This window comes from Phacochoerus africanus, chromosome 6 (genome assembly GCF_016906955.1).
Source record: "Phacochoerus africanus isolate WHEZ1 chromosome 6, ROS_Pafr_v1, whole genome shotgun sequence".
NCBI classification, from domain to species: domain Eukaryota; kingdom Metazoa; phylum Chordata; class Mammalia; order Artiodactyla; family Suidae; genus Phacochoerus; species Phacochoerus africanus.
Genome location: NC_062549.1, coordinates 112,548,727 through 112,561,049, shown reverse-complemented (window position 1 = coordinate 112,561,049; position 12,323 = coordinate 112,548,727). Strand labels below are relative to the sequence as shown.

At 37.3% G+C, this 12,323-nt stretch overlaps 1 protein-coding gene across 4 annotated transcripts in view; it reads right to left on the bottom strand.

Annotated features, from left to right (window-relative positions):
• The window catches only part of VAV3 (vav guanine nucleotide exchange factor 3), a 373,579-nt gene that overhangs the window by 32,388 nt on the left and 328,868 nt on the right, over positions 1-12,323 (bottom strand). For all 4 annotated transcript variants that reach the window (XM_047785154.1, XM_047785155.1, XM_047785156.1 and 1 more), the window contains one exon: positions 2,731-2,765. In XM_047785154.1, the coding sequence (XP_047641110.1) occupies positions 2,731-2,765 (35 nt within the window). The remainder of the gene's footprint in view (positions 1-2,730; positions 2,766-12,323) is intronic.

Below are 12,323 nucleotides of genomic sequence, written 5' to 3'. Positions count from 1 at the left end.
GAAGAAGACCTGTAGGGAAGGACGGCCTGTGTGAAACACACACATGTACACACATACTCACCCCTCCAAAATTTTACCTTTTCTGTATTCAACAGGATGAAATAAAATCTCCTGTAAGTATCAATTTAAGAAAATTCCAGTAGCAATTTATTTTTAAATAATTATTTTTGGATTTAAGATTAATCTATATAGTCCATGGTGTTGATAACCAATTTTCTTAAAAAAATTATGAGGGAGTTCCCATCGAGGCCCAGCGGAAACAAATCTGACTAGTATCCATAAGGACACAGGCTCGATCTCTGGCCTCCCTCAGTCAGTTAAGGATCTGGCAGTGCCGTGAGCCATGGTGAAAGTCACAGACACAGCTCGTATCCAGTGCTGCTGTGGTGTAGGCCAGTGGCTACAGCTCCGATTGTACCTGGGAACCTCCATATGCTGTGGGTGCAGGCCTAAAAAGACCAAATAATAATAATTTATGAGTAAAATTTTTAAAAACTGTATATTTTTAAAACCAGAACTCTATTTTTCCTAAATTATGTTGGCCTTAAACATACCCAAATTCCCTAACAATAACAGGCCCAAATTTAATGTTAAAATATTCTTAAGTGAGCCTTCACGTCAAATACAGGTTGAGCATTTTTTGGCAAGATAGATCAGAGATTTGGGGTAATAAAAGTAAAAGGAAAACATTTTATGTTTGGATTGGCCATCTTTCAAATCAATATTGCAGAAAAATTTCTGATTCACTTACAGACTCATGTAACCCAGTGTAAATACGCACTTCTAATCTATAATAAATCCTTATTCAAATATGCATGGTAGACACCGAACAAAAGTTTGTTGAAGGAGGGCCTGTGAGGCTTCCACCAAGTACGGACAAGCTAAGAGCATCTTATGTAGATGGTACCTTGGTTTACATGCAAAGTTATGATAACCCATGAACCATTAGTGCCTAGTACAGTCTGACTTCCAGCTTCCTCTTCACTAGTCTCTAGCCTTCTTTCAGGTTCAGGAATTCTGTCTTCACAGAGACCATGGATTTCTTTTTGGAAAACTCTCACCCTCCACCAACACACCTTCCTTGTCATCATTCAGGTTTAGAGAGTCCCCTCTGACTGTCCCATCTAAAGAAGCTGTCCTGGATCTTGCAGTTCTCCACACCATCATTCTCATTACAGATCCCTAATTTCCTTCATGCATGTCTGGCAATTAGTATATAGTATAAGCATCTTAAAGTAACACATGGACTTAGTTTTTTTAAAAGTCAACTCATGGTATAATTTTATACCATAAAATTATGGTATAAAATTTTTATAGTGGAAAAGCACTACCCTATCTTATTAGCATTCTATCCCAATACTTCAGGTATTTCACCTTTTTTCCTCTTTTGTTAAAAGAAATTCTATTTGAATATTTCTAATTCTGTGTTTGTTTGTTTTGTCTTTTTGCCTTTTCTAGGGCTGCTCCCATGGCATATTGAGATTCCCAGGCTAGGGGTCTAATCAGAGCCGCAGCAACCGGCCTACGCCACAGTCACAGCAACGCGGGATCCGAGCCGCGTCTGCAACCTACACCACAGCTCACAGCAGTGCCGGATCCTCAACCCACTGAGCAAGGCCAGGGATTGAACCCACAACCTCATGGTTCCTAGTCGGATTCGTTAACCACTGCGCCATGACGGGAACTCCGAATATTTCTAAATAACATGACTAAACTCTAATTTCTTAATTTATCAGTTTTAGATATCTGAAAGGAGAATCTCTCTTTCACCACTTATGCTCATTCCTTCGCAGTGCTTTGTACTTTGACAGGTGGTGTGGCAGTGTACAGACAACATAACTTTGAATCTTGCTGGTACCACTTAGTAGCTGCTTGGCCTTAACCTTTGTTTCCTCATCTGTAAAAATAACGATAATAACTTTCCTTATACAGGTGTTAGAAAAACAAAACATGTAGAATAATGGGAGCTCCCTTGTGGCTGAGCAGGTTAAGGATCTGGCACTGCCACTGATGTGACTCTGGTTACAGCCGTGGTGTGGGTTTGATCCCTGGCCCGGGAACTTCCACATGCCGCAGGCATGGACAAAAAATAAAATACTAAGCCAAGAGTATGTACCCAGAATGTGGTGTTATTCTATGATGATTATAACTATTCTGGGGTCTAAGTAGTTTTTCTAGCTGAAGACAGCATTTCCCTTAAACTCATGATGTCTAAAAACTAAGAATCATTCATTATCTACTTTGCTCCTTGTTTCTGTTAGTGATAAACAATCCTAGCCTCTAAGTGATAAGTGAGCTTCACAGAGACTCAAAGCTTTGGACGTGGATGCATCTTGGCCCTCTCATCTTAAGTGTTGTAAAATGTATTTTTAGGATCTGCTGTCCTCCTGGGCTAATTTTTAGTTTCAGACAGTGGAATCCTACTTTCCTCGCCCCCCTCAGCTTCATGAAATCCACTCCTCTAAAATAAAATGTACATAGTCCTCTGTGGCAGTTATAAACTTTGATTTATAGCTAAGTATATGCACTGGTGCACACACACCCCTCTCTGATAAAGATATGGAAAGGTTGATGATAAATAAATTCATTACGATGTTTTGTTGCATCTGAAAACACCTTCAGCCAGGACAAATGGAAATGCGGTGTAGTATACTACACCCATATTTAAGGCGTCCTCGAGCTAAGGGTATGGTATTTCAACTTAGCTACATAAATGATTTTAATACTTACCACGGTTGGCAAGAATAATCTACTGGTTTGGGCACCTAGGATATAAAAAGGCAAAAATAGATTAAGTTTACTTAAGGGAAGCTTTTAGAAATCAATCATTAATTCAGTTCAGCTGACTCAGCGCTATAAAACCCTAAGTAGCACGGTCCTAGAACGATCCCCTGGCAATATTATACAGAGTGAATCATAGTATATGTCAGATAAGTAGAAAATAATTCATTTCACTTTAATTCATTCTTTCATTCATTTTACTGCCACTGCACCTCCAAACGGAGAGATAACAGGAAAAATACGAACTTTAATCTCTTGCTATGTATTATCAAGGCATTTTAATCCTATCATAGAAAATGAAAATGTTAGGAAAACCAAATAACACACTGCTTTCCCAAGAAATTAGCAAAACAGGCAAAATAAACAACCTATACTGGAGATAGACTCTTACTTTGCACCACAAATTTTAAATTCTGATTTTGAAGTCCACCAACTAGAAAACATTGTATTTTTTAAAAAGTTACAGAAAATCATTCGTTTTTCCCTTTTCTGAGATACAGCTTTGCAAAAGAGACAGCATTTTCTATGTAAGTGAAAAAGAAAAAGAGAACTTCTAGTTGCTGCTTCCAACTAGAAAATGAACACAGCCAAAGAAGGCATACCAACATTCATAAAACAACAAAATGCATATTCCCATTTCCATGAATAACCTGAGGCTGATGTATACATTCCATGGTATTCCAGGGACTTTTTGTATTGGGTGTTTAAAACTACTGCTACCCGGGACTGGACCTGAGGTCTGGTCAGTGAGAATATATTTCTGGCTTTCTCCATTTTTAATGTGCTGTTTCTGTTCTTATGTTCCAGGTTAAAAGAGTTTAATATATGTAAGATTTTCTAGTCAGAACATCTTTAAAGTTATTAAGATTTAAATATTTTACCCTATGGATCACATTTTAAATTTCACCACCACATAAAATCCTGATACACAGCAAACCAACATTGAAAGTAAATGACACCATTCAAATGCTGCAAATATTTTCTTATACCATTTTTTTTCCTCCACAAATAGAAATCAAGCTTCAACAGTTTCCCTTTTGATAAGATATACATGCCCTCTGAAATCTGATGGGAAAAATTTTTTATTCCACCTTCCCTCTACCTCTCTGTATTCATCAAATGTATGCTTATTTCTAAACCAATCTCTGAGAGTTCCTGTCGTGGTGCAGTGGCTAATGAATCCGACTAGGAGCCATGCGGTTGCGGGTTCGATCCCTGACCTTGCTCAGTGGGTTAAGGATCTGGCATTGCCAAGAGCTGTGGTGTAGGTCGCAGACACGGCTCGGATCCCGCGTTGTTGTGGCTCTGGCGTAGGCCGGCAGCTACAGCTCCGATTAGACCCCTAGCTTGGGAACCTCCATATACCGTGGGAGCGGCCCTAGAAAAGGCAAAAAGACAAAAACAAAACAAAACAAACCCCTAATCTCTGTCTCCTGGAGAACAACAAAAAGCCACAGAGAAAGAAGAGGGAGGACACAAAGAGCTTCCGCATATCTTGAGCATGGATTTTCTTGGCTGGGAAAGAGCCACAAAAGTAAAGGGAAGCATAAAATTTTGTTTTTTCAGCTATGACCCTTCCATGGCCAGAGTGGGATCTGGTCGTTTTCCTCTTGACACGAGCCCTCCCCATTGCTTTCATGTATGCTTTGGGCCCTTTCTGGATGGATATCTCATATATGAGACTATGGATAATTTTCTTCTCATCTTTGACAGTTTTTCTAATGGCTTTTTTATGACTCCATCATAGGCTGTTTACATTGCTAAGCTTCTGTTACTGATAGAAAGTTGAAGAAAATTTTTGCCAACTGTCATGATATCACCTGTATCTGGAATCTAATATATAGCACAAATGAACCTTTCCACAGAAAAGAAACTGAAGGACTTAGAGAAAAGATGTGCGGTTGCTGAGGGGGAAGAAGTGGGATGGACTGGGAGTCTGGGATTAAAAGATGCAAACTAGGAGTTCCTGTCATGGCTCAGTGGCTAATGAATCTGACTAGGAACCATGAGGTTGCAGGTTTGATCCCTGTGGGTTAAGGATCTGGTGTTGCTGTGAGCTGTGGTGTATGTAGGCTGGCGGTTACAGCTCTGATTTGACCCCTAGCCTGGGAACCTCCATATGCCGGGGGTTTGGCCCTAGAAAAGCCAAAAAAAAAAAAAAAAAGATGCAAACTATTGTATTTGGAGTGGATGGGCAATGAGATCCTGCTGTATAGTACAGGGAACTATAGCCACTTGTGATGGAACGTGATAGTGTGAGAAAAAGAATGTGTATATATATATATATATATGCACACATACATATATATGGGTCATGTTATAGTAGAAATTGACAGACTACTGTAAACCAACTATAATGGAAAAAATAAAAATCTTAAAAATTTTATTGGGAATAGTAAAATTATATAAAAGATACATACTTTTTTTCTAAAGTACATTTTAGATGAGCTAGATGAGGCACTTAGAGATGAACTTTCTGTGTTAGGCTAGAAATGTCATTTTTTCATCCTAATTGGGAGATTTCTAAGCTGACTAATTTATTTTCAAAACGTTCAACATGTTATTCTTACTGTTTCAAATATTGAAATGTCACCATATAGAATATCCATTTGTTCTTTTTAAAATGAAAGCATAGTTGATTTACTATGTTGTGCCAATTTCTGCTGTACAGCCAAGTGACGTGGTTATACATATATGTACCTTCTTTTTCATATTCTTTTCCATCAGAGTTGATCCCAGGAGACTGGATATAGTTCCCTGTGATATACAGTAGGACCTCACTGCTTATCCATTCTAAGTATAATCGTTTGCATCGACTAACCCCAAACTCACAGTCTATCCCACTCTCTCCCCCTCTCCTTCCCTCTTGACAACCACAAGTCTGTGCTCTGTGTCTGAGTTTGTTTCTGTTTTGTAGATAGGTTCATTTGTGCCATATTTTAGATTCCGCGTGTAAGTGATGTGGTATTTGTCCTCTTTCTGACGTACTGAATTTCATGTGAGAATCTCTAGTTGCATCCAGGTTGTTGTGAATGGCATTATTTTGTTCTTGTTATGGCTTAGTGGTATTCCATTGTAAATATGTACCACCTCTTCATAACCCATTCATCTCTTTATGGACCTTTACGCTGTTTCCATGTCTTGGCTATTGTGAATAGTGCTGCTATGAATATAGGGGTCCATGTATCTTTCTGAATTATGGTTTCATCCAAATACAGGCCCAGGAGGGGATTGCTGGACCATACAGTAGTTCCATAATTAGTTTCAGAGGAACCTCCCTACTGTTTTCCATAGTGGTTGTACCAGGTGACAATCCTACCAACAGTATAGGAGGGTACCTTTCCTGCACAACTTCTCCAGATTTTTTTATTTGTAAACTTAATAACCATTTATTTGTAGACTTGATGACCATTTTGACTTGTATGGCATTCTGTCATTGTAGTTATGATTTGCATTTCTCTGATAATTGGTGATGTTGAGCATCTTTTCATATGCCTGCTGGCAATCCATAAGTCTTTGTTTTTTTTTTTTTTTTTTTTTTTTGTCTTTTAGAGGGCCGCATCTGTGGCATATGGAGGTTCCCAGGCTAGGGGTCTAATTTGAGCTGTAGCTGCCAGCCTATGCCACAGCCACAGCAATGCCAGTTCCAAGCTGCGTCTGCGACCTACACCACAGCTCACAGCTACACCAGATCCTTAACCCACTGAACAAGGCCAGGGATCAAACCCTCAACCTCATGGTTCCTAGTTGGATTCATTAACCACTGAGCCACGATGGGAACTCTCATTATGTCTTCTTTGAAGAAATGTCTATTTAGGTCTTCTGCCCATTTTTCAACTGGGTTGTTTGTTTTTTTGTTGTTGAGTTGTATCAGCAGTTTGTGTATTTTGGAGATTAAGCCCTTGTCAGTTGCAAAGTTTGCAAATACTTTCACCCATTCTGTAGGTTTTCTTTTTTTCTTTTTTTTTATTTCCTTCCCTGTGCAAAAGCTTGTAAGTTTAAGTCCATTGTTTATTTTTGTTTTTAATCTCTATTGCCTTGGGAGACTGACCTAATAAGACATTTGTGTGATTATGTCAGAAAATGTTTTGCCTATGTGTCCAAATTTTATAGCACCATTTGCTGAAGAGAGTGTCTTTTCTCCATTGTATATTCTTGCCTGTTTTGTCAAAGATTAATTGATTGTAGGTTTGTGGATTTATTTCTGAGTGCTCTATCCTGTTACATTGATATGGGTTTTTTTGTGTGTGTGTGTGCCAATATCATGTTTTTTGTTTGATTACTGTAGTTTTGTAGCAGTCTCTGAAGTCTGGGAGGGTTATGCCTCCAGCTTTGTTCTTTTCCTCAGGATTGCTTTGGCAATTCTGAGTCTTTTGTGGTTCCATATAAATTTTAGGATTATTTGTTATAGTTCTGTGAAAAATGTCATGAGTAATTTGATAGGGATCACACTAAATCTAGGTAACTTTGGGCAGTATGGCCATTTTAACAATATTAATTCTTCTAATCCAAGCTCATGGGATATCTTTCCATTTCTTTGAATCCTCTTTAATGTCCTTTATTAATGTTTTGTGGTATTCAGCATATAAGTCTTTTGGCTCCTTAGTCAAGTTTATTCCTAGGTATTTTTTTTTGGTATGATTTTTAAAGGTATTTTTTCATACACTTATTTCATTTTTATGATACAGAAATGCAACTCATTTCTCAATGTTAATCTTGTATCCTGCTGCTTTGCTGAATCTGCTTATCATATCGAGTAGTTTTTGTGTGAAGTCCTTAGGGTTTTATATATAGTATTATGTCATCTGCATATAGTGACAATTTTACCTCTTCCCTTCCAATTTGGATTCATTTTATTTCTTTTTCTTATCCAATTGCTGTGGCCAGGACTTTGAATACTGTGTTGAATAAAAATGGTGTGAGTGGGTATCCTTGTCTTGTTCTAGATTTTAGCAGGAAGGATTTCAGCATCTCTCCATTGAGTATTATATTGGCTGTGGGTTTATTATAAATGGCTTTTATTATGTTGAGATAGGTTCCCTCTATACCCACTTTGTAAGAGTTCTTATCATAAATGGATGTTGAATTTTGTCACATGATTTTTTTGCACCTGTTATCATGTGGCTTTTGACTTTTCTTTTGTTAAGGTGGTTTATGACCTTGATTTGTGTATGTCAAACCATCCTTGTAAACTTGGTATTAATCCCACTTGGCTGTGGTGTATGATCTTTTTTATGTGTTGTTGGATTCAGTTGGCTAAAATTTTGTTGAGAATTTTTGCATCTGTATTCATCAAAGATATTGGCTTATAATTTTATTTTTTTGATAGTATCTCTGTCTAGTTTTGGTATCAGGGTGATGATGACTTCATAGAATGTCTTTGGGAATCTTCCCTCCTCTTTGATCTTTTGGAAGAATTTGAGGATAGGTACAAGTTCTTTTCATGTTTGGTAGAATTCACCTGTGAAGCCATTTGGTCCTGGGCAGTTATTTGTAAGGAGTTTTAAAATTACACATTAAATTTCATTTCTAGTGATTGGTCTGTTCAAATTATCTATTTCTTAATGATTCAGTTTTGGTGGACTGTATATTTCTAGAAAGTTGGCCATTTCTTCTAGGTTGTCAAATTTGTTGGCATATAATTGTTCATGGCATTTTCTCATGTTTTTTGGTATTTCTGCAGTATCAGTTGAGATTTCTCCTTTTTTATTTTTATTTTCCTTATTTGGTTCCCTCTCTCCTTCTTGGTGAGCCTGGCCAGATGTTTGTCAATTTTATTACCCTTTCAAAAAAACAGCTCTTGGCTTTATTGATTTATTTCTGTGTTTTTTTAAATCTCTAATTTATTGATTTCTTCTCTATTATTTCTTCCTTTTTTTTTAAAATGATTTTTATTTTTTCCATCATAGCTGGTTTACAGTGTTCTATCAATTTCTACTGTACAGCAAGGTGACCCAGTCACACATACATATATACATTATTTTTCTCATATTATCATGCTACATCATAAGTGACTAGATATAGTTCCCAGTGCTACACAGCAGGATCTCATTGCTTATCCATCCCAAAGGCAATAGTTTGCATCTATTAACCCCAAATTCCCAGTCCATCTCATTCCCTCCTCCTCCCCCTTGGCAACCACAAGTCTGTACTCCAAGTCCATGATTTTCTTTTCTGTGAAAAGGTTCATTTGTGCTGTATATTAGATTCCAGATAGAAGTGATATCATATGGGATTTTTCTTTCTCCTCCTGACTTCACTAGTATGAGAGTCTCTAGTTCCATCCATGCAAATGTCATTATTTTGTTCTTTTTGATGGGTGAGTAGTATTCCATTGTGTATATATACCACTTCTTGTTAATCCATTCATCTGTTGATGGACATTTAGTTTGTTTCCATGTCTTGGCTATTGTGAATAGTGCTGTAATGAACATGTAGGTGCATGTGTCTTTTTCAAGGAAAGTTTTGTCCAGATATATGCCCAAGAGTGGGATTGCTGGGTGATATGGTAGTAGTTCTATATTTAGTTTTCTGAGGTCCCTCCATACTGTTTTCCATAGTGGTTGTACTGATTTACATTCCCACCAGCAGTGCAGGAGGATTCCCTTTTCTCCACATCCTCTCCAGTATTTATTATTTGTGGACTTATTAATGATGGCCATTCTGACTGGTGAGAGGTGGTTCCTCAAAAATGCTCAACATCACTGATTATTAGAGAAATGCAAATCCTTCTGACTTTAGGTTTTATTTGTTCTTTTTATAATTCTTTTAAGTTGCATGTTAAGTTGTTTATTTGAGACTTTTTTTTTTTTTCTTGAGGAAGGCCTGTATTGCTATGAACTTCCCTGTAAGAACTGCTTTTGTGACATCCCATAGATTTTGAACAGCTGTGTTTTTGTTGTTTGTCTTGAGGCACTTTTAAATTTCCTTTTGATGTCCTCATTGACCCATTGGTATTTTTAATAGCATGTTGTTTAGTCTCTATGTAGTCAGGTTTTTGTTTTTTTTTTCTCCCTGTCATTGATTTCTAGTTTCATGCTGTTGTGGTCCAACAAGATGCTTGAAATAATTTGTATACTCTTAAATTTTGCTGAGTTAGTTTTGTGCCCTAGGATGTGGTCAATCCTTGAGAATGTTCCATGTGCAGTTGAAAAGAATGTATATTCTGATTTTTTTGATATAATGTCCTGAAAATATCAATTAAGGCTGTTTTATTGGGCCATTTAGGATGTCTGTCGCCTTAATGATTTTCTATCTAGAAGATTTGTCCATTAATGTGAATGGGGTGAAGTCTCCCATTATTGTATTCCCATCAATTTCTCCTTTTATGTCTGTTCAAATTTATTTTATGTATTTGGGTGCTCTTATACTAGGGGCAAATATGTTGATGAGTATAATATATTCTCTTCTTGAATAAATCCTTTTATCATTAAATTATGTCCTTTTTTATGGCCTTTCTTTTAAAGACTGTTTTGTCTAATATGAGAATTGTGACGGCTGCTTTCTTTTCATTTCCACTTACTTTATATATCTTTTTCCATCCCCTCACTTTCATCTATGTATGTGCTTTGCCCTAACATGGTTCTCATGGCAGCATATTGTAACCTCTTGTTTTTTTATCCAGTGTGCTATTTTTGGTCTTCTGATTGATAGATTCAGTCCATTTTAGGTAATTATTGATATGTGTTTATTGCCATTTTAAACCTTGTTTTCCAGTTTTTGTTTCTCCTTTGTTCGTTTCTTTTTCTTTTTGTGATTTGATATTTTGCTCTTATTTTATGCTTGTGTCGTCCTCTTCTTTTTCGTTTTTGTGAATCTTTTGTTTTTCAATCTTTTTGTGGTTGCCCTGTTTTTCAAGTATGTTAACCCCTTTGTATATCTGCTTGCTTTAGACTGATAGTCATACAGGCTCAAATACTGTCTAAAAACAAAAGAGTCTAGATTTTCTTACTCTCCTTCCCCCCATTTTATGATGTCCTTTTGTACATCTTCATATTTATTCTTTCATAGTTCCTTTTGTTTATCATTGCTTTCATAAAGGTTTTTTTTTTAATCTGTATATTGGCTTATTTGAGTATTTACTATCCAATTATTAGTTCCTCCATCCTATATCTTTGAACTTCTGTTTAGAGGAGAATTTTCAATATTTTTTTTTAGGATTGGTTTAATATTGCTGTATTTTTAAAATTTTTGGTTGGCTGAGAAGTTCTTTGTTTCTCCTGTTTTAAATGGTAATCTAGATGGGTAGAAGAGTCTAGGTTGCAGACTTTTCCTTTTAGCATTTTGAATATATCTTACCACTCCCTTCTGGTCTATAGTGTTTCTGTAGAGAAAACAGCCAATAGCCTTAAAGGAGTTCCTGTATTTAAACTCTTTTTCTCTTTCTGCTTTGAGGACCCTCTCCTTATCTTTAGCTTTTGCCATTTTTAATATATGCTTTGGTATAGGTCTGATTGGGTTCATCTTGTTTTGGACCTTCTATGGTTCCTGTATCTATCTGGCTGTCTGTTTCCTTCTCTAGATTTGGGAAGTTTTCATCCATGACTCTTTCACATAGATTCTAAATTCCCATTTTTCTTTCTTCTCCTCTAGGATCCCTATTATATGTAGATTGGTACTCTATATTATCTCATAGATTTCTTATATTTTCTTACTTGTTTTCATTTGACTTTCTGTCTGCTGTCCTGATTGGGTGATTTTCATTATTCTATCTTCCAAGTTACTTATCTGTTCCTCTGCATTGCTCATTCTGCTTTTCATTACCTTTAGATTATTTTTTGTCTCAGCAAATGAACTTTGTAACAGTTTCTAATTCCTCTTTACAGTAATCTGCATTTCTTTTGAGAGCTTTTCTTAATTCCCTCAGTGTTTTCAGTACCTCCTTTTTAAATTCATTGCCTGTTAGACTAAGAGGACTGTTTTGCTGTTTGCTCCTTCATGGGAATTCTCTCATTCTTTTAACTGGGAGTGGTTCCTTTGCGCCTTCATTTTCCTTATTATTATTATTAATTTTTACCCTGTGAGTTTAGGGAAAACAATTATCTACTGTAGTCTTGGAGAGCTATTTTTTTTTTTTTTTGGCATCAGAGCTGCTTTTGGCTTGTATGCTTGCTGCCTCTTTCTTCAGTATGCGCCAGCTCTTATTCCATTGATGTGGGTATGTAGTTGCATGGCATGTATGTGTTTCCAGGGAGGTGGGGGCAATGAATGGTACCTGTCAGTGGTGCTTGGTTGCAGGGTCCTTGGCAGTGGCTACAACTCCCAGGGAGGCCATGTAGTTATCAGCAACAGCTGTTGTGGTGGGTCATGTGTAGCCCCTGGGAGGTGGGGGTGGCAAGTGGCACCTGGTTGCAGGGTCTCTGCTATGGCAGTGACCCCTGTGGTGGTAAGAGTGGCAAGTGGTACCCAGTCACAGGACCCACAATGGCAGTGGTCCAAGTCCACCTCTGGAGTCTGAAATGACTGCACAGCCTTACACCTCCCCCTGTAGCCCACATAAGAGGTGCCCTGCTTCCTGAGAGCCTGTGAGTGCTCAGAGAAAG